Source organism: Bombina bombina, chromosome 4 (assembly GCF_027579735.1).
Source record: "Bombina bombina isolate aBomBom1 chromosome 4, aBomBom1.pri, whole genome shotgun sequence".
NCBI lineage: Eukaryota > Metazoa > Chordata > Amphibia > Anura > Bombinatoridae > Bombina > Bombina bombina.
Window position 1 is genome coordinate 1,129,610,472 of NC_069502.1, and position 23,514 is coordinate 1,129,633,985.

The following is a 23,514-nucleotide window of genomic DNA, read 5'->3' on the forward strand; positions in this document are numbered from 1 at the left end:
ATTTGAATTGCTTTATCTTTCTTAATTTTTTCTTCAGTAAGTGGACTGAATCTATTGTGCGTACTTATTCCCCATTCTTTAGAGTGATGTCTATTTCTACTATGGGCAATGTTAAATGCCGACAGCGTATGCTGTCGGCATTTAGTAGGGTCGAGTGGACATGATTCGCTACTGTGAATCATGTCTGCTCAACTTTTAATAAATCTCCCCCAAAATCTCATTGATTGGAATACCACTGCTAATGTTGTAGACAAAGATGTTATCTTACCACAATTACGTTTAAACAGTTTGTAATAGGTAGGTTACATTACAGGTTACAATAGGTAGGTAACATAAATGAATAAATTGGGTTTGAATATGAGAGGGCTATAAAGCCAGGTGTATTAGAAAGATAATGGTCAAGTATTTACATAAAAAATCCACTTGTTGGATTATAAATTAACTTGGATGGAATAGTTTAATTTGATGGAATCAATAATGTGGATAAATGTGATTTTCCATTCAAATGATAGAATCATAGAAGATTGTCAGCTTATTTGATACAAGGTAATTATGGAAAACATTTAGAGCAAGCTAATATAGAACCATGTCGCAAATCGGTATCACATATTCAGCGCAAGGACTAAGAAATTTTACTCCATTTTCAACTCGCCACACATAGGCAGGCGCAGCAAGCCTTACGCTGAAAATGTTAGCACCCTAACTCCCGTAACTGCCTGAAAATATTGGTAACACCTAACGCATGTGCAATATCTATCTACCCTTCAACCGCCAACCCCCACCGCAATAACTAATAAAGTATATTAACCCCTAATCTGCCATTAACCCACATCGCAATAAACCTAATAAATGTATTAACCCCTAATCTGCCATTAACCCACAATGCAATAAACCTAACAAAACTATTAACCCCTAATCCGCCAAACCCACACAACACAATAATCCTAATAAATCTATTACCCCTAATCCGCCAAACTCACACAACGCAAATAACTAATTAAATTACTAAGCCCCCTAACCTAACACCCCGTAAATTAACCCCAATTACCTAAATTAAAAAATACAGTTACAATTAAAATAAAATAAAAGCTAACATTACTTAAAAAATTTAAAAAAAAAATAATTAATCAAAGATTACAAAAAATAAAAAAGTCTAACATTACATAAAATAATAAACCAAATTATCAAAAATAAAAAAATTAAACCTAATACCTATGAAAATAAAAAGCCCCCCCAAAATAAAAACACCCTTCTAATCTAATACTAAACTACCAATAGTCCTTGAAAGGGCCTTTTGTAGGGCATTGCCCTAAGTTAAACAGCTCTTTTGCCTTAAAAAATACTAAGTCCCCTCTCTAACAGTAAAACACACCACCCAGCAAACCCAAAATCCTGATTTGAACAGCCAATAGGATTTCAGTAGCTCTCATCCTATTGGCTGATTTGAATTTGAAGAATCAAATCAGCCAATAGGAATGCAAGGGACATCATATTTAAACACGTACCTTGAATTTACTATTCAGTGTAGGCAGCTATCGTACGAAGAGCATCCTCCACGCTCCATGGCTCCATGGTCGCCAGTCCTGCTCCATGCTCATCTCCGCTCCATGCCGGCTTGGTTCTAGATGAAGAAGTAAGTGGTTCCTGCTTGGAAAAAGATGTCGGCAGCTTGGAAGAAGACTTCACCGCCTGGAACAGGACCTTCGCCGCCGGACTTCAGGAACGGTGAGTACCTATTTGGGAGTTAGGCTTTTTTTTTCTTTTTTTTTTAGATTAGGGGTTTATTGGACACTCTTAAAAGAGCTAAATGCCCTTTTAAGGGCAGTAAAAGAGCTTAATGCCCTTTTAAGGGCAATGCCTATACAAATGCCCCTTAAGGGGCAACGGGTAGTTTAGGATTTTTTAATGTTAGGTTTTTTATTTTGGGGGGTTTGTTGGGTGGTGGGTTTTACTTTTAGAGGGGGGATTTAGTATGTTTTAAGATAAAAGAGCTGTTTAACCTAGGGCAATGCCCTAAAAGCCCTTAAGGGCTATTGTCAGTTTAGCATTAGATTAGGGGGTGCTTTTATATTTGGGGGGGCTTTTTTATTTTCATAGGGATTAGGTTTAATTTTTTTATTTTGGATCATTTTGTTTATTATTTTCTGTAATGCTAGTCTTTTTTATTTTTGACAATTTTAGATTAATTTATTTAAATTTAATCTTAGGTTTATTTTCTAAGTACTGTTAGGATTTTTATTTTAATTATAATTCAGTATTTTATGTAATTTGGGTTTAATTTAGTGGGTGTTAGGTTAGGGGGCTGAGTAGTTATTTGCATTGTGGGGGTTTGGCGGATTAGGGGTTAAAAGTTTTATTAGGATTATTGCGTTGTGTGGGTTTGGAGGTTTAGGTATTAATAGTTTTATTAGGATTATTGCGTTGTGTGGGTTTGGAGGTTTAGGTATTAATAGTTTTATTAGGATTATTGCGTTGTGTGGGTTTGGCGGATTAGGGGTTAATAGATTTATAAGGTTCGTTGCAATGTGCGTTAATGGCGGATAAGGGGTTAATAGTTTTAATAGGTACTTTGCAATGTGGGTTAATGGCAGATTAGGGGTTAATACATTTATTAGGTAGGTTGCGATATTGGGGTTGGAGGATTTAGGGGTTAATACTTTTACTAGGTAGATCGCGATGTGGGTGAATGGCGGATTAGGGGTTTATAGTTTAATTAGGCATATTGCGCTGTGGAGGTTTTTCGGTTCAGCGATTAATACATTTATTATTAGTTCCAATATGGGGGTGATGGCCGATATAGGAGTTTTACGTGTCTGGATTATTTTTGGGTGGTGGGTAAGACTTTTATGGGAGATGTGATTTTTTTTTTTTTCTTAGGCGCCGGCAGTTTCTAAAGTGTCGTAAGTTACTGGCGACTCCAGAAATTTGTATTTACGTTTATTTCTGGACATCGCTAGTTTATCTGATTTACGGCACTTTATGCACTGCTGGCACCGTATATGGGATACCCCGATGTGCGAGGTGAAATTACGGGTGGCGTGGGTTTTCTCAGTTGCGCTGAAGCTTGCGCCGCATATTTTATCTCGCCCATAGTTAAAGTTAAATACTTAACCCAATATTTTACTTTCATTATTCAGATAGAGCATATAATTTTAAACAGTTTTCCAATGTACTTTTCTTATCAAATATCATTTGTTGAAGGAGCCACAATGCACTACTGGGAGCTAGCTAAAAACTTTGTGTAGGGCAATTAAAAGAGGCATACCTGTGCAGCCAACAATCATCAGCTAGCTCCCACTAATCAATTGCTGTTTCTAACCTTGCCTATGAATTATTTTCTACAAAGGATACCAAGAGAATTAAGCAAATTTACAGAAGTAAAGTTGGAAAGTTGTTTAAAATTGCATTCACTATCTAAATTCTGAAAGAAAAATGTTGGGCTCAATGTCCCATTATTTCAACTATGTAACCCATTCAAGCATTCAAAGTATTAGAGAAACTCCATGACCCCCCCCCCTCCCCCCAAAAAAGGAGTATGCATCAAGCCACTAAAATCCCTGTCATATTTAAATAAAATATAAATCAATGCACAACTGCTCTCCAGAGACATACAATCCCTCCCCAATACTTTAATGTTAGAGACATTATAGGTCACATTTTTGTTGGAACCCTGATCATAGGAAGCTGTCACCTGGATTATACAGGACCTGAGTTTGTGTTAGGCCAGAATAACTAAAGCTGAACCCAAACTCTCTGTCATATATTTGCAAAGCAGTTCCTTCTATGACATTATTTTTGCTCAGCCAATAGGATTTCAGTAGCTTTCATCCTATTGGCTGATTTGAATTTGAAGAATCAAATCAGCCAATAGGAAAGCAAGGTACACCATTTTTAAAAGGTACCTTGCATTCAACTTCAGTGTATGGTGGTGATTGTATGAATAGGATGCTCCACGCAGGAAGTCATCGCCGGTCCTGGATAGCTCCACGCCGCCGGGATGAAGATGTTGCCACCTGGATGAAGACTTCTCGTAGCCTGGATGAAGACTTCTTGCCGCCTGGATGAAGACTTCTCGCCACCTAGATGGAGATGGATGTCCTGACTTCAGAACCGAGAGTAGATATTCTGGGGTTAGTGTTAGGTTTTCTGTTTTGTTTTTTTTGGGGTGGGTTATTTTTTTAGGATTAGGGCTTTGGGCAGTGTTAAAGAGCTGAATGCCCTTTTAAGGGCATTAAAAGAGCTGAATACCCTTTTAAGGGCAATACCCATACAAATGCCCCTTTAGGGGCAATGGGTAGCTTAGGTTTTTTTTAGACTTTTTAGACAAAGTTATGTTAGGTTAATTTATAGTTTAATCTTAGTTTTTTTTATTTAACAGATAAGTTTTTATTTATTTTAAGATAGTTATATTGTAACTTTTAATTTAAAGTTAGGAGGTGTTAGGTTTATGGGTCAATAGTTTAATTTAGTGTTTTGCAATGTGGGGTCCAGCGGTTTAGGGGTTAATAGGTTTAGTTTATTAGTTACGATGTTGGGGACTGGCGGTTTAGGGGTTAATAGATTTATTTATTATTTGTGATAATTACTTGCGATGTAGGGGGCCGGCGGTTTAGGGGTTAATAGGTTTATTTAGTGTCGGCGATGTTGGGGGCGGTGAATTACGGATTAATAACTTTATTTAGTGTTGGCGATGTCGGGGAGTGGCAGATTAGGGGTTAAAAGGTTTATTTGGTGTCGGCGATGTCGAGGAGCGGCATATTAGGGGTTAATAACTTTATTTAGCATCAGCAATGTCAGGGAGCGTTGAATTAGGGGTTAATAATTTTATTTAGTGTCAGCGATGTCGGGGGTGGCGGATTAGGGTTATTTAGACTAGGGGTTTATGTTAGGTTCTAACATAACTTTCTTTTTCTCATAGACATCAATGGGGTTGCGTTACGGTGATTGGCCATTCCGTGATCACCGATGTTAGTTTTTTTCAAACACTCGGCTAGATTTAGAGTTTTGTCGGTAACGACCCGCGTATCTAACGCTGGCTTTTTTTCCCCGCACCTTTTAAATACCGCTGGTATTTAGAGTTCACAGAAGGGCTGCGTTAGGCTCCAAAAAGGGAGAGTATAGCATATTTACCGCCACTGCAACTCTCAATACCAGCGGTGCTTACGGACGCTTCCAGCTTCAAAAACGTGCTCGTGCACGATTCCCCCATAGGAAACAATGGGGCAGTTTGAGCTGAAAAAAACCTAACACCTGCAAAAAAGCAGCGTTCAGCTCTTAACGCAGCCCCATTGCTTCCTATGGGGAAACACTTCCTATGTCTGCACCTAACACCCTAACATGAACCCCGAGTCTAAACACCCCTAACCTTACACTTATTAACCCCTAATCTGCCGCCCCTGCTAGCGCTGACCACTGCATATATTTTTTAACCCCTAATCTGCCGCTCCGTACACCACCGCCACCTACGTTATCCCTATGTACCCCTAATCTGCTGCCCCTAACACCGCCGACCCCTATATTATATATATTAACCCCTAATCTGCCCCCCCAACGTTGCCTCCACCTACCTACAATTATTAACCCCTAATCTGCCGACCGGACCTCACCGCTACTATAATAAATGTATTAACCCCTAATCCGCCTCACTCCCGCCTCAATAACCCAATAATAAATAGTATTAACCCCTAATCTGCTCCATAACATCGCCGACACCTAACTTCAAGTATTAACACCTAATCTGCCGACCGGACCTCACCGCTACTCTTATAAATGTATTAACCCCTAAAGCTAAGTCTAACCTTAACCCTAACACCCCCCTAAATTAAATATAATTTTAATCTAACTAAATAAATTAACTCTTATTAAATAAATTATTCCTATTTAAAGCTAAATACTTACCTGTAAAATAAACCCTAATACAGCTACAATATAAATTATAATTATATTGTAGCTATTTTAGGATTAATATTTATTTTACAGGCAACTTTGTAAATATTTTAACCAGGTACAATAGCTATTAAATAGTTCATAACTATTTAATAGCTACCTAGTTAAAATAATTACAAAATTACCTGTAAAATAAATCCTAACCTAAGTTACAATTAAACCTAACACTACACTATCAATAAATTAATTAAATACAATACCTACAAATAAATACAATTAAATAAACTAACTAAAGTACAAAAAATAAAAAAGAACTAAGTTACAAAAAATAAAAAAATATTTACAAACATTAGAAAAATATTACAACAATTTTAAACTAATTACACCTACTCTAAGCCCCCTAATAAAATAACAAAGCCCCCAAAATAAAAAAATTCCCTACCCTATTCTAAAATTAAGATAGAAAAGCTCTTTTACCTTACCAGCCCTTAAAAGGGCCCTTTGCGGGGCATGCCCCAAAGAATTCAGCTCTTTTGCCTGTAAAAAAACAAAGATACAATACCCCCCCCAACATTACAACCCACCACCCACATACCCCTAATCTAACCCAAACCCCCCTTAAATAAACATAACACTAAGCCCCTGAAGATCTCCCTACCTTGTCTTCACCACACCGGGTCCCGATCGGTCCAGAAGAGCCTCCGAAGTCTTCATCCAAGCCCAAGCGGGGGCTGAAGAGTGACGTCCATCCTCCGGTTGAAGTCTTTATCCAAGCGGCGGCTAAAGAATTCCATCTTCGGGCAGAAGTCTTCATCCTATCCGGGCAGAAGAGTAGATCCGGACCGGCAAACATCTTCATCCAAGCCGCATCTTCTATGTTCTTCCATCTGATGACGAGCGGCTCCATCTTCAAGACCTCCAGCGCGGATTCATCCTCTTCTTCCGGCGACTCCCGACGAATGAAGGTTCCTTTAAGTGACGTCATCCAAGATGGCGTCCCTCGAATTCCGATTGGCTGATAGGATTCTATCAGCCAATCGGAATTAAGGTAGGAAAATTCTGATCGGAACAGCCAATAGAATGCGAGCTCAATCTGATTGGCTGATTGGATCAGCCAATCGGATTGAACTTGAATCTGATTGGCTGATTCCATCAGCCAATCAGAATTTTCCTACCTTAATTCCGATTGGCTGATAGAATCCTATCAGCCAATCGGAATTCGAGGGACGCCATCTTGGATGACGTCCCTTAAAGGAACCTTCATTCTGTTTTAGGACGTCGGAAGAAGAGGATGGATCCACGCTGGAGGTCTTGAAGATGGAGCCGCTCGTCATCAGATGGAAGAACATAGAAGATGCGGCTTGGATGAAGATGTTTGCCGGTCCGGATCTACTCTTCTGCCCGGATAGGATGAAGACTTCTGCCCAAAGATGGAATTCTTTAGCCGCCGCTTGGATCAAGACTTCAGCCGGAGGATGGACGTCACTCTTCAGCCCCCGCTTGGGCTTGGATGAAGACTTCGGAGGCTCTTCTGGACCGATCGGGACCCGGTGTGGTGAAGACAAGGTAGGGAGATCTTCAGGGGCTTAGTGTTAGGTTTATTTAAGGGGGGTTTGGGTTAGATTAGGGGTATGTGGGTGGTGGGTTGTAATGTTGGGGGGGTATTGTATGGTTTTTTTTTACAGGCAAAAGAGCTGAATTCTTTGGGGCATGCCCCGCAAAGGGCCCTTTTAAGGGCTGGTAAGGTAAAAGAGCTTTTCTATTTTAATTTTAGAATAGAGTAGGGAATTTTTTTATTTTGGGGGGCTTTGTTATTTTATTAGGGGGCTTAGAGTAGGTGTAATTAGTTTAAAATTGTTGTAATATTTTTCTAATGTTTGTAAATATTTTTTTATTTTTTGTAACTTAGCTTTTTTTATTTTTTGTACTTTAGTTAGTTTATTTAATTGTATTTATTTGTAGGTATTGTATTTAATTAATTTATTGATAGTGTAGTGTGAGGTTTAATTGTAGATATTTGTATGTATTTTATTTAATTAATTTATTGATAGTGTAGTGTTAGGTTTAATTGTAACTAAGGTTAGGATTTATTTTACAGGTAATTTTGTAATTATTTTAACTAGGTAACTATTAAATAGTTAATAACTATTTAATAGCTATTGTACCTGGTTAAAATAATTACAAAGTTGCCTGTAAAATAAATATTAATCCTAAAATAGCTACAATATAATTATAATTTATATTGTAGCTATATTAGGGTTTATTTTATAGGAAAGTATTTAGCTTTAAATAGGAATAATTTATTTAATAAGAGTTAATTTATTTCGTTAGATAAAAATTATATTTAACTTAGGGGGTGTTAGGGTTAAGGTTAGACTTAGCTTTAGGGGTTAATAAATTTATTAGAGTAGCGGTGAGGTCCGGTCGGCATATTAGGGGTTAATACTTGAAGATAGGTGTCGGCGATGTTAGGGAGGGCAGATTAGGGGTTAATACTATTTATTATAGGGTTATTGAGGCGGGAGTGAGGCGGATTAGGGGTTAATACATTTATTATAGTGTCGGTGAGGTCCGGTCGGCAGATTAGGGGTTAATAATTTTAGGTAGGTGGAGGCGACATTGGGGGCGGCAGATTAGGGGTTAATAAATATAATATAGGGGTCGGCAGTGTTAGGGGCAGCAGATTAGGGGTTCATAGGGATAACGTAGGTGGCGGCGATGTGCGGTCGGCAGATTAGGGGTTAAAACATTTTAATAGAGTGGCGGCGGTGTGGGGGGCCTCGGTTTAGGGGTACATAGGTAGTTTATGGGTGTTAGTGTACTTTAGAGCACAGGAGTTAAGAGCTTTATAAACCGGCGTTAGCCCAGAAAGCTCTTAACTTCTGACTTTTTTCTGCGGCTGGAGTCTTGTCGTTAGATTTCTAACGCTCACTTCAGCCAAGACTCTAAATACTGGCGTTAGAAAGATCCCATTAAAAAGATAGGATACGCAAATGGCGTAGGGGGATCTGCGGTATGGAAAAGTCGCGGCTGCAAAGTGAGCGTTAGACCCTTTCCTGACTGACTCTAAATACCAGCGGTAGCCCAAAACCAGCGTTAGAAGCCTCTAACGCTGGTTTGACGGCTAACGCCAAACTCTAAATCTAGCCGACTCTCTCCCCATTGATGTCTATGGGGAAAGCGTACACGAGAACATAAACTCAGCCCTTGGCTTTTGTGTGGTATGGGGCTTAGCGCACGATACCGCAGAGCACAAGGAGGTTTTTCACTAACTCGTAATGGCAGCGCTATAGAAAGTGCGCTACCGCTGATTTTATTGCGTATAGCGCAAAACTCATAATCTAGGTGTATGTTAGCAACTAAGGGCTAGATTACAAGTGGAGTGCAAAAATATTGCTTGCAATAATTAACCAGCCAATACAAGTGGCTGGTTATCGCTACCAATTAGTGCTTATAAATGTGCCCCAAATGCCCCCAAAATGCAGTTTAGTGCATTTTATTTTATTAAAAAATAAATAAAGTAACTGCACTAGGCAATATTTTGGGGGTAAAGTTGGCGGGAGTGGGGTGTTAGAACTGTGTGTTCCCAGTAACTATATATGTATATGCTTATATACATATATATATTTATGTGTTAATATGTGTCTCTGACAGCATCAGAACGAGGATCCCATTGGAGCCTATGGAAGCGCTCTCTTGTGAGCGCAATGCTTCCCAGCAATATGAACGCGAGCTTGCGTTCCTATTGCTGACAACTTGTTATAGCAGCACACATTAGAGTGCGCTGGTATCACTCAGGGGAGTGCAAATATTGCTTTCATGAAAGCTTTATTTAGCGCTCCCCTTGTAATCTGGCCCTAATTAATTTTAGGTTTAGAACAATCTCTGGATAGAATTGCGTTGGTAAAACAATTTCTAATCTCCCACATGAAGATTTGAGTCTGGTGAAGATCTATTAGGAAGTTTTCATTTTGCTATGGTTGGTTAATGGTTTAAGTCTATAGTCTCGATGATATAATCTTCGCCAGCTCAAACCTACTTTTTCTCGCTGACTCTCGCAGGGCTGCCCCGGTGCAATGATCGGAAAAAAGGGGCAGTCCCTGCGAGTGGCAAGATGGCTCCTATTAAAAGTAATAAAGCTTCCTTAGTGCAAAGTTAGCAGGGGGAGCACTTTAAAATCCTGCAGCCAATATAACCCACATTATGCTGCTTTCTGTATAGAGCATCTTACATTCGCCTATATTTTAGTGTGCATTTGTTTTTCTATTGGGGTTATAAGTGTTCATATTGTTTTGAGAAAAGCTCGCCACCTTTCAACTGGCGAGAAAAAACTGTGAGATCTGCAGTGCGATAATCTTTATAGAATTACACTGGGATTAGAGAGACATTTTCATATACGCCCATGGAACGCCCATGTTCAGCCCATTTTATGAAAAAACAACAATTACGCTTTGCATTTTGTATTTATAAATTTAAATTTCTGTACTACAATTACGATTAACGCTGTGCATATTTAATTTGATTTATTCCTGTGTAAATTACATACAAATTTTACTTTTTGTTAACATGCAATTTTTGGTGAAGAATTTTGTAACGATTATCATAGAGTTTTCAAGGGTTTTATTAAATAATTAATTATGTAGGCTGGAGAGGTAACTCAGTTGGTAAATTCCCTAACTACAGAAAAGCTTGTTTAAATGATACAAGGTTACAGGTTCAAATCCCGGCAGGGCCGACTAAGCCCTCCATCCTTCCAAGGTTGATAAAATGAGTACAGTTAAATTGGGTAATAATAACAACTATTACTATTCAGCTGCCCATTTGGTTAAATCCGAGAGCGAGCGCTGAAAAAGAGCTGGGAGAAAGGCGCTAAATAAATACTAGTTATTATTTTTATTCTTTATTGACTACATTAAAATGACACTCATGACTACACTTTTTTATTTGAAATATTCAAGTAAAAGCTGATTAAATTGTTTAAAAATGCAAAACATGTGACCCCTTTAACAAATAAATAAACAAACAAACAAACAAATGCAAGCAAAAAAGCTGATTAGGGCATGCAGTTAAAACCGTTACTCTAAAGGCAAGAAAGGCTTTTTATGCAAGGGGGTGGGGGTTGTTGGCAGGAAAGGATTTGGATTTAAAGTTTTATACTTGTCAGCTGATTGACTCTTGTGTCAGTCAATAAGTATGTAACCTTCACTTTTATTCTTCACAATTTTGACCTAATTCAAAATAAATTAAAAAAAACACAATTGTGCTTCTGCTGGCTTGTAGTTGTAGCACTAGCTTCTACTTTGATTTATTTAAATTTAAGCTGTTGTCCAGCTGCCCCTCTGCTGCCCTGAACATATTACACATAGGTAATTGTCACACTTGGCAGAGCAGGTTCAGGGATTTTGAGCTCATATGTAGAAGTACAGGAAACTAGGGAGTCAGATTCTGGAAAAAGGATTAGGCAGTAGTATTGCCCACACTGGAAAAGAATTCAGAAGTGCCCACTCTAGGGCCAGGAACTGGAGTGCACACTCTAGGACCAAGGACTGGATTGTCCACCCAAGTGCTGGATTGCCCACTCGAGGGCAAAGGTCTGTAGTGCCCACTTGAGGGTCAAGCACCAGAGTGTCCATTCCATGGCAAAGGTATGTAGTGCCCACTTGAGGGCCAAGGATCAGAGTGCCCACTTTGAGGACTGAGGACAGGAACTGGGGTGCCCACTCGAGGGCTGAGAACTGGAACAGGATACCGGTGCTTGGCAGATGCCCTCAGCAGGACTTGATACTGGAGCAGGATACTGGTGCTTGGCAGATGCTCTCAGCAGGACTTGATACTGGAGCAGGATACTGGTGCTTGGCAGAGGCCCTCAGCAGGACTTTTAAGTTAAGTTTAACTTAGGTCTCTTCCCTGCAGCCACCACAGCAGATGAACCAGGGTCACAAAGAGGAGCAGGTGACGTGGATAGAATTCTTAGCAGGACTCTTAGGAAGTCTCAGTGGACAGAAGGAGATAAAATGACCAGTACCCCCCGCAGTAATAGCAGAGTCTTGGAGTACTCCATCTAGCCTTCTCTGTAGTAGAAAGAGACACTTTGGTAGTTTCAATTTTTCCCTCTGCAAATGATTTTAAAGTACTCCCTTTAAAAGATGCAGAGATAGTCACAAAAGAGGTAGAATTCTCAAGATAAAACTTGCCAAAAATCTTTTGCAGAAAGTCTCTTTGACTGTCCATTAGTGCTTAAAAACCAGTTGAATGATAATATTGTCTGAAACATTTGAAAAAATTGTTGAAATTGTCGTGCCATCCTAGTAACATGCTCCAAAAGGGAAGACAGGAATTTACAGTAACTATGAATAAGAGGTATTTAGCGCCAAATGCAAACCCACAAGCCTCCTATCATATAGAATATCCTAACCTGATCCCAAATTAAGTTGTTAAGTTAAGGAGCAAAGGAAATGCTTTAACAGCTTTAGGACCCCACTTTAGCTGTTCAAGCACTTCCTTTACTCCTTAACTTAAAGACAGGAATGTAACCACCTCAGTAAGCTCAATTGTTTGGCCCTGACATTCTGTGATGTTCAACAGAGTAGGTCCAGGAGTTTGGAGCTCATATGTAAAATAGGCCAGAGGAATGGGCTTCTTTGAGAATCTACCTCTCTTAGGCATGGTAGCAAAGGCAAGTTTATTGTACAGGAAACTAGACAGTTGGATTCTGGAAACAGGATTAGGCAGCAGTAATGCTCACACCTGGAACAGAAAAAATAAGTAGTGCCCACTCTAGTACCAAGGACTGGATTGCCTACTAGAGGGCCAAGCACTGGATTACCCTCTTGATGACCAAGTATTTGAATGCCAAGGACTGGAGTGCCCACTCAAGGGCAAAGGACTGGAAGAGTAGTCATAAAACAAGCAAAGTTCAGTATACCAGAGAAGCAGTCCAATACGTTGTCTAACCCAGGGGAGACCCAATAGAAAGTTCAGGAGACAAGCTGGGTATAGGAGCCAGAATATATAGCAGAACAACTTGGATACAGTCACAAGTCAGAGGCAAAAATAGAGTGCATTAGCTACAATGTAAGGCAGGGAGCGGTCTGTGAGGCAGACTTTTATAGCAGTGCTGTTTAGGTAACAGAGACAGAGTAAAAGGCTTCAAACCAGGAGTCCCACTTTTAATCCTGTATACAGGCATGACAGAAATACTGATTTCCTTTAACAAACAAATAATGTCAACATTTATTTGAACAGAATTAACCCATGAAATATTTTAACAACTTATCCGAAGCAAAATGTTTTTTGTCTGTGCATGTCTTATTGTGTTCTTTCTACTAATTCTCAGTGCCAAGTAGACACTTCTTATTAATGATCATTGGCTAGTTGATACAAATGCTCATTTTACCAATGATTTGATGAGCATTTGTGGGAAATCATAGAAAAACACTTGGAGTGCAGTGCTTCAGGATGAAAAACACTTTATTCAACACATTAAGCAGCATGGACACAGGTTAAAATACACACTTGCAAGTGTCAGACAAAGGGCTTGACGCGTTTCGGCTTACGCCGTCATCAGAAGCCTAAGTCCTATTACCTTCCTATACCCATTTAAAGGCATCATTGTGTTCTGATAGGTTAATTTGTTAAATTTAGATGTTACACAGATTAACCCTTTACTAGACCTCCCCTTTTCCCCCTTTATTTTCCCAGTGTATATTCCCTATGGTAGTGTTAGAATTATCTTCCGCAACTAGTACTAGATCTTAAACTCAAGTTTTTTTCTTCCCCTTATCTTATCGCCTTATATTTTAACTCATTTAACAATTCACATAGTATTCAGGGAAAAAGCCTTTAAACATTGTGTTGGGCTTTATTACATATATACATAGACGCATACTAAGCTTTAATCCTGACTTATTTGGAAGTATTTGCTATAACTACAATCATCAGAGAGTAAACTTTACAGCATCCAAGGTTATTATACAGTTATTGGGGGGGGGAACGGAAAATATCATAAGTTATCTCCAAACATTTATTACATCCGCTTCAGTATTAAAACCTAGCGGCAGCCTCGTTTGCAAAGAGAAAATCCAAAATGCTTCCCATTTAGACAGTAGCATATCTAGGTTTCCTCCTCTCTCTGTTAGACCAACTTTTTCAATGACTTGCCATTTGAAAGTTTTTCTCATTTGTGGGAAATACCTATTAGTCAATAAACATTAGTGAAAAGTTCTCAACTGATACTCATGTATTAGTTTAATTAATAACTTAAAGGGACAGTCTATATCCAATACATCATTTTGTTTACGTATTGTTACATACCAGAGAAGCATTCTGCAACTGGTCCTACATCTAAAAGCTCATATGAAGTGCATAAAACATTTAAATATTCATAGTTTGATAGGAGATGAAAATGACCACCAAGCTCCGCCCACCTATTGCACGTATATTTTGGTATGTTACGTTTTTCCAATAACAATCGACTTTTAAATACATTTTTAGACTTGCATATTTTGATTTTTGCATGTGCAATTTGAAAAAGCTAACTTAAAAATATTAAAGGGACACTGAACCCAAATTTTTTCTTTCATGATTCAGATAGAGCATGCAATTTTAAGCCACTTTCTAATTTATTCCTATTATCAAATTTTCTTCGTTCTCTTGCTATCTTTATTTTAAAAAGAAGACATCTAAGCTGTTTTTTATTCAGAACTCTGGACAGCACTTTCTTATTGGTGGATTAGTTTATCCACCAATCAGCAAGAACAACCCAGGTTGATCACCAAAAATGGGCCGGCATCTAAACTTACTTTCTTGCATTTCAAATAAAGATACCAAGAGAATGAAGAAAATTTGATAATAGGAGTAAATTAGAAAGCTGCTTAAAATGTCATGCTCTATCTGAATCACGAAAAGAAAAAAATTGGGTACAGTGTCCCTTCAAGCGTGCACTGCTAAGCTGTCATACAAGAAAACAGCTAACTGGACAAGACAAGGACTTGGCGGCCATTTTCTGCTGCTAGCAAATGATGATTATTTAAAAGTTTCATGTACTTCTTACAAGCATAACCTGTTGTAAGATGCTTATCTGATATGTAATAATAAGTAATAAATAATAAGTATTGGGTTTAGACTGCCGCTTTAAACAGCTTTTACTTCACATATATTTTTCAGGCAAAAACATTTTTGTCAGCATGATTACATTTTGATCTTTCATATGGATGGAAGGATGATTTCCCTTTAATGCTTTATAACTACATAACAAGGTATCCATTTATACTGTTTATGCTACCTATAAATCTATATCCGAGCATTTAATCTTTTCCTCTATTCCACAGATGGCAACTTCTCCGTTGTCTTTATTTTGATATTAGTTCATTTCCTGAGGGCTCGGTTCATCAGTACTTTAAATAAGTGTTACAAAAGAATTTCTCATTATATTGGGTGGGAAAAAACAAAAACAAAAAAGAAACTGTGCGCATAACAAGAAAAAAAATCAATAAAAAGAAATACGGTTGCTGAATTGTTCAGTAGTCATATTTAAACTATCGGCTCATTAGTTACTTTCCTAGCTAGCTAAACAAAGCTGTATAACACTATTCATCCTAATTTATTGCCATAGGCTGGAAATCCGTAAAGATTTTATGTATTGTATATCTAATGATAGCAGCTATTTTTAAGGGTTGCCTCAGGTGAGTAGCAGAATTTCAAAGATATTATTGCACATTATTTCTTAACAAACATGTGGATAAAAAGGCTTTTCAGCTGGTAAATCTCTGATGGGAGAATAATTTTAGATACAAACTGGTTTCATTATTCAACCAATTAGTACATTATTGGGTATAGAATGGCTAATCATATAGCTGTGTAAGAGGCATTCATGGCAGTGCATGGCAATAAAATATGTCAATATTAAATACATCATCCACATACTTCCTTTTTTGCATTTTGAATTCTCTCCGTAAGTATCTGTTTGTCTTAAACAAATTTTATAATGAATACTTATTTTTGATTTATGTAAAGAATTTAGCATTTAAAATACATATTATGAAAGAGTGTTAGTGTAGTTAAAATGAGAATATAAATACGGATTGCTCAATAGGATAAGAGCCCAGCTATTCATATAAACGTATAGCAACATTAAAATATTATATATTTTTATTGCATTAAAATAATATATCTCATTGGCTAAAATAAACATCTGGACCTAAACTTTTTTTCTCACAAAACATATGTTTAATAAATCTTTTGTATATGCAATCATTTAGTTTATTTATATATATATATACACACACATACAGACACACAGTACTGTGCAAAAGTCTTAGGCCACCATTACATTTCTTGTTCTAGCAATGGTATAATGACCATATATAATTATTTCTCAGTCTCTTTATTAAAAAAAAAATGGAAACAAAAATCAGAAAACAAACTGCTTCAATAGGTTAAAGTGGCAGGTAGTTAGTGTGACCTCCCCTTACACTTGAGCAATAGCAGAAACCAGGGCCGCCACTAGAAATTTTGAGGCCCCTGACTAAACTTTTGCCCCCCCCCCCTGTCTGGTGACTTGTTTTACCAGCTGAAGAGTATAAAATCAATGTGAAACTGTTCCTTTAAATTTATTTTTTACTATGAGCTAGCTGATTTTGCTCTTTGGAACCAAAGAGCTTGCAGGTGTATCAAGTCTGCTTACATTATCAATTTTTATACACACACACAAAGCCTCCTTATGTTATCTGTGTCTGTATACTTAGAGCGAACAACTGAAAATTGTTGAGCTTTTCCATACTAAATACTTAAAGGGACACTAAACCCAAAATATTTATTTCATGATTTAGAAAGAGCATGCAATTTTAATAATGCTTAATTCTCTTGATATTCTTTGCTGAAAAGCATATCTAGATATGCTCAGTAGCTGCTGATAGGTAGATGCACATAGATGCCTCGTGTCATTGACTCACCCATGTGCATTGCAATTTCTTCAACAAAGGATATCTAAAGAATGAAGCAAATTAGATAATAGAAGTAAATTGGAATGTTATTTAAAATGTATTCTCTATCTGAATCATGAAAGAAAATTTTGGGGTTTAGGTTCGCTTTAAGCATTGAAATATTCAGTATAAGTGAAGATACAACAGGCAAAAGTAGCTATTTCAAATGACAAAATAAATCTAAATAAGTAATTTGCTATATACTCCAGCAGGTAAAATAGATCATTGGGAACACATTGAAGAGGAGACATTTCTACAGTACACTGTCTCTTTAAAACAAATGCTGACAGGTGGATAAGCTGATCTCTCTCTCTCACTGTGTTACTGGTGGGCAATGGCATTACAAAAACTATCAACAATTTGACTAATAAAATGACTAATGTATTTTTAAGATATGAGGATTACCATACAAATGTTGAAAGAAAACTCAATAATGCCCATAATCCATCACACATAATTAAAATATTCATATATTTATTTATTTTTTAAATAACACTTTTGATACAGATTTATGGAATATCACAATGACTTTAATCACTAGCTGTATTAGTTGTTATGCAACTGATGGTTAAAGTCTAAAGTCATTTCATAAATCAGTACAAAGTGTGTGGGGTTTTTTTTGGGGTTTTTTAATTATATATTTTTTAACTTGTGTATATGTGTGCAGATTTATAAAAGGGTCTTAATGGCTTTAGCCAGCAGTTGTATAACATTTAACACAGCTAGTGATTAAAGTCACTAAGACACTTTTAAAAGAGAGTGTAAGCAGGGGCGAAACTACGTTGACTTCCCACTGCCTGCACTGATATCATGTGAGTGTGACATGATGCTTCACTAGTGTCTCTGACTAAAGAGGTTAGTGTTTCTGTTTTACCCATTGGTGTTTATGTCTGTATGTATGTGACTGTGTGTGTATTTATGCATGTGTGTGTGTGTGTGTGTATGTATGTATGTATGTGACTGTGTGTGTATTTATGCATGTATGTGTGTATGTTTGTATGTGACTGTGTGTGTATTTATGCATGTGTGTGTGTGTATGTATGTATGTATGTGACTGTGTGTGTATTTATGCATGTGTGTGTATGTGTGTGTGTGTATGTATGTATGTGACTGTGTGTGTATTTATGCATGTGACTGTGTGTGTATTTATGCATGTGTGTATTTATGCATGTGTGTGTGTATGTATGTATGTATGTGACTGTGTGTGTATTTATGCATGTGTGTGTGTATGTCTGTATGTATGTATGTGACTGTGTGTGTATTTATGCATGTGTGTGTGTGTGTGTGTATGTATGCATGTGACTATGTATGTGACTGTGTGTGTATGTATGTGACTGTGTGTGTATTTATGCATGTGTGTGTGTGTATATGTATGTATGTGACTGTGTGTGTATTTATGCATGTGTGTGTGTGTATGTGACTGTGTGTGTATTTATGCGTGTGTATGTATGTATGCGACTGTGTGTGTATTTATGCATGTGTGTGTGTATGTATGTATGTGACTGTGGGTGTATTTATGCATGTGTGTGTATGTATGTATTTGACTGTGTGTGTATTTATGCGTGTGTGTGTGTGTATGTTTGTATGTATGTATGTGACTGTGTGTGTGTATTTATGCATGTGTGTGTGTATGTATGTGACTGTGTGTGTATGTATGTGACTGTGTGTGTATTTATGCGTGTGTGTGTATGTATGTATGTGACTGTGTGGGTATTTATGCATGTGTGTATGTATGTATGTGACTGTGTGTGTATTTATGCATGTATGTGTGTGTGTGTGTGTGTGTGTATGTATGTATTTGACTTTGTTACTACAGCATGGGGGGGCGGGGGCTAAACAGTGTCAGTCTATACAGTACCACTATATACAGTACGGGGGGGGGGGGGGAGCTGGACCATGTCACAGACTACTATGTCACTTTATAAAGTACTCGGGCAGGTAGGGTCAGGGTAGCCATCTCACCGGCAGATTACAGACTGTGTTACTGACTCACTATATACAGTACTGGTGGGTTAAACAGTGTCACTATATACAGTAATAGGGGGTCAGAGCATCTCACAGACTGTGGGCACAGGGTACCTCCTTTTGCAGACGTAATCTGATTCACATTTTTTTCTGTGTTAAATGTAAAAAAAAAAAAAAATGAATTAAATTAATTACTAGTGCAATGCCGCCCCCCTGCAGATTCGCCGCCAGCAGGGGGGTGTCAATCCGGGTTGAATTGTGGCGATCTCTGTCCGCCTGCTCAGAGCAGGCGACAGGGTTATGGAGCAGCGGTCTTTAGTCCGCTGCTTCATAACTGCTGTCTCTGGTGGGCCTGCAGGTTCGCCAGAAACACGGGCCCTCGAGCTCCATTCAGAGCTTGATAAATGGGCCTCTTAGTGAAGACTTTGCAAGCAGCCTCTTGTACTGTGTTCAACCTCTGCCTGAAGCTAATTGAATTGTGTGTCCATCTTTTGCCTGCAGCCAGTTGACCTTTCTGTGCAGACTCTACCTGCAGCCAATTGACCTGTGTGTGCAGACTCTACCTGCAGCCAGTTGACCTGTGTGTGCAGACTCTACCTGCAGCCAATTGAACTGTGTGTCTAGCATAGAGCCTATTCCTAAATTGAACTTGCCCAGTTATATATCCAGTACATATATACAATATAATCCATTATTTGATTTACTGACTCAAAATTTCAAAATAAACTGATAAGCGTCTCCTCCCCTGATATTTACAGCAATGTTATACTTTATTATTTCAAAATGAATCGATATTTCAAATTTTACAACAACATTGTTTACACAGGATAACTGATACAACATACAGCATACAGGTTTGGAATGAATGATTGGATAAAATAGATAAAAAATGTTCTCCTTCCCCATTGGATGCTCATGTCTGCTGATAAGCTTACAGAAACAGCTGTTACTTATGAGAATTTGCAGGTTTAACCAATCCAATGGCAATAAATTCAAACACTACACATTTATCTCAAACATATGTCGGTCAGCCTAATGTATTCAAACACAAGTAGGGATTGGAAGACAGCTGTTAGAATGCCCAACAATATACCTAAGTTGAGAACTATAATTTAAATGGCATATTCTAAAAGGCTGAAATTTACGCTGGTGGTTGAAATGCACTGCTGTACATTGTTGAAGTACAGAGATATTTGCTAAAAATCTCTTTAAATTTAACTTGAAGCTATTATACAAGTATATCAGTTGTGTACTTCCTGCCTTTCATTAGCTTTTGGGTACAAAATGAGCCTATGAGCCTTAACAGGAAGCACCTATCAGCTCCCAATAAGCATTACCCAGATGAACCTATCAACCAATGAGCTTTAACAGAAAGTGCCTATCAGCAGCTAATAAACATTACCCGAAGGTGCCTATCAACCAGTGAGCCTTAACAGGAAATACACTATAAGCACCCAATAGTCATTACCCGGAAGTGCATATCAACAAATAAGCCTTAACAGGAAGTACACTTTAAGCATCCAATAGGCATTGCCAGGAAGTACCTATCAACCAATGAGCCTTAACAGGAAGTACACTTTAAGCACCCAATATTCATTACCAGGAAGTACCTATCATCAAATGATGCTTAGTAGTAAGTGAACAACTGATAGAGCAGTATTCATTTCAAGTTGACTTCCTAAACAATTTTTAGCTCACTTTTTTCTTCTAGCAAAAATTATTATATTATGATAATATATTAAAATTTTAATTCCAATCCAAAAATGCTTAATAATAATCATTTTGTATCTCTGCAACAATACATCACGTATATAGTTACAAAGCCTCTGCAACAATTCACCCCACAACACACATGTACAATGCCCTAATTCTTACAATGTGTATTTCTACATTTTATTAAGCCACAGTTGTTTTCCAACAGACAAATCATATCTGATTATACTAACACAAAACACAGTTCCTCATTTAAACTTTTAGTGAATGCTTCAGTTACTTTCAAGTTGTAGCTAGCATGGATTTCGATGAAGTTTATCGGCTTTAGATAATTCCTGTGTTTTTTTCCATTACAAAACAAACTATTGATATTCTTTACATAGGAAACTAACAGAGCTCTGTACTTACATTACATTTTGTCTCTCGGGTTTCAACCATACGCTCAGTGTAAATGAACTTCCAACACTTAGATTAGGTGAAGTAACAAAACAGTCCTTGTGATCAAAAAATATATAACTTGTGGAATAGCCATCAGATCCAGGATGCAAGTCATCTTTGTCCTTTTTTATGCAGGTGTTGCGACTTTGGTTAAGGAGTTGGTGATAGGATGGAGAGCTAGATCTGTATGGACATTCTTGAATACACAGTAGTTGAGGGCAATTATGAATACTTTTAAGGTCTGTGTCTCTGTGACAAAAAACACTTCTCTCTGGCAACCCGCACGTGGCATTAAGTGGCACTATGGTAACAGGTTTAAATCCTCCTACATTCTCAAGCTTTGGAAAATATCCTTGAGTTTTGACTATAGGTAGGTAAATATAATAACCTACCAAAATACATTCCAGAACATGGAAAAGATGATCTAGTTTATATGTCCAGACAAGAAAAAACATCTTGGCTAAAAAATAAAAATAAAAAAATCATATAAAGTTTCTGGAATTGTGCATATTAAAACAATGTTGATTTACTGTATATTTTCAAATCATTAATAGTCCACCTGGAATAAAATATAATATTCATAAGTTGCATTTGCCCAGTATCTATAAATCAAAAATAATTATACAAATAAAATATATCATTTAAAATAACCTAATAGAAATATTCATGAAACACACATTAAAAAGCCAACCATTTAAATGTAAAGTATGTGTCCTTATTGCAACAATAAATTATTGATCTTATTCAGTACAGAAAGGCAATGTATATTTGAGCTTGGAAATTAATTTCCTCCGAAAAATTGTTTCTCACATATTAGTGAAACTAGGTATCTAATTTTCAAAATATTTAGTTTTTTTTAATTTATGTGTTCACACACTAGGATGCATTATATGGCAGTGTTATAAATGTTAATCAGTGAGAAATGAATTGACAATTGGTAATTTAAAATCCAGACGTAGAATTATTATAGTTTATTAACATTAAATATGTGTGAATTAATAGACTCATGTGACTGTGTTTAGGTATTTTTGTTTATTTTTACTTGTATTTAGACGCTGCATTTAGTAATTATGATTAATAATGCGTATGTCTAATATTTAGAGAGCCGGTCAGTATTTTGTTGGGTAGCAGTATATCTTCAGTTAAGTTTTAAGACAATAAAACTACTAAAATGTTAATATAAAGAGAATGGTCTTACATTTAAATTTGAGATATCTAAAAAGTAAATAAAATTTTTACTAAATATTCAAAAATAAATTTAATGATAGACTATAATAAAATAAAATTAAGCAAAAGCACAGCATCTTTGTGACATTTTTTTGAGTACAAGAAAAATCTATTTAATACTTTTTTAGAAAGAAATATAAGTTATATTTTTCTTACCTTATAGGAAGCACTCAATTTAAAGTGCTGCAAAACAGAGGCACACAATAAATGCATGTGTGTGAGATGTTTGTATTCCTTACTATGCATTGTGCCGTCTTTCTTCCCCTTCATCCCTGGAAAGCTGATTAAAACTGGTGATGACCATCTGTCTTTTGTCATAGTTGATAATCATTTATTCATTTGTCTGATATCAATGAGGCCCTTAACTTGTCCTTGTGTACTTTTATTTAATACATACAACTCTTTATGAACAGAAGTGTGTCTAATGAAATAGCTTTAACACACTCACCTGAACCTATTAACTGTCATCCTGAAAGTAACGTTTACAGGTGCTCCTAAGCAACCTTATGCCAGAGCAGGCTTCTTGGTAATACGTGCTCCATCTGTCTCCATTATGTGTCTAGTGTACAAACAAACTCTAGTGCTTGACTCTTTTAAATTGTTATTAAAACAGCTACACACAAAGCTGTAACTCTTCCTTGTGATAGAAAGAAAACAACTACACATCTACACTCATTAGGACACACACCACATATACAAATGTGTATTTATATAAATGTGTGTGTATATATATATATACTGTATATTTTATATATATATTTATTTATTTATTTCTACACACAGTATTAATTATGAGTCAAGTACCCAGGTGGATGTCTACAGACAAGCAAGCAGATTATATATATGCATATATATATATATATATATATATATATATATATATATATATATATATATATATATAAATACTCTCTCCCTCTCACTCTCTCTCCCTGTCTACATATATATATATATATATATATATATATATATATATATATATATATATATATATTATATATATATATTAATGATAAAGACAGCTATGCTTCGGGCTTTCCCAGCCCTTATTTATACTTATTCATTTTTTAATAATTGCTGCCACCAAAATGCACCATTTGCCTATGTAAGGGGTAGCAAAATGCTTGTAAGTGATGTGCACTGCGAAAGCAAGAAAAAAAGGACTTTAATGCAAACATTTAAATGCTGTGTCTACCTTAGACATGTGTATTTATATAATTATGGTTATGAATTGTTTTTACCCTTTTTTACCATTTTTTTTAATTGTATATATTAAGGCAAATTAGAAATAATCAGAGGCAAG

The 23,514-nt window shown here is 36.8% G+C and overlaps 1 protein-coding gene across 1 annotated transcript in view; it reads right to left on the reverse strand.

Moving 5' to 3' along the window:
* The window catches only part of USH2A (usherin), a 2,188,359-nt gene extending 2,166,920 nt beyond the window's left edge, over positions 1–21,439 (reverse strand). The window contains exon 1 of the mRNA XM_053712759.1: positions 20,955–21,439. Coding sequence (XP_053568734.1) covers positions 20,955–21,439 — 485 coding nt within the window. The remainder of the gene's footprint in view (positions 1–20,954) is intronic.
* Positions 21,440–23,514: the final 2,075 nt, after the last annotated feature.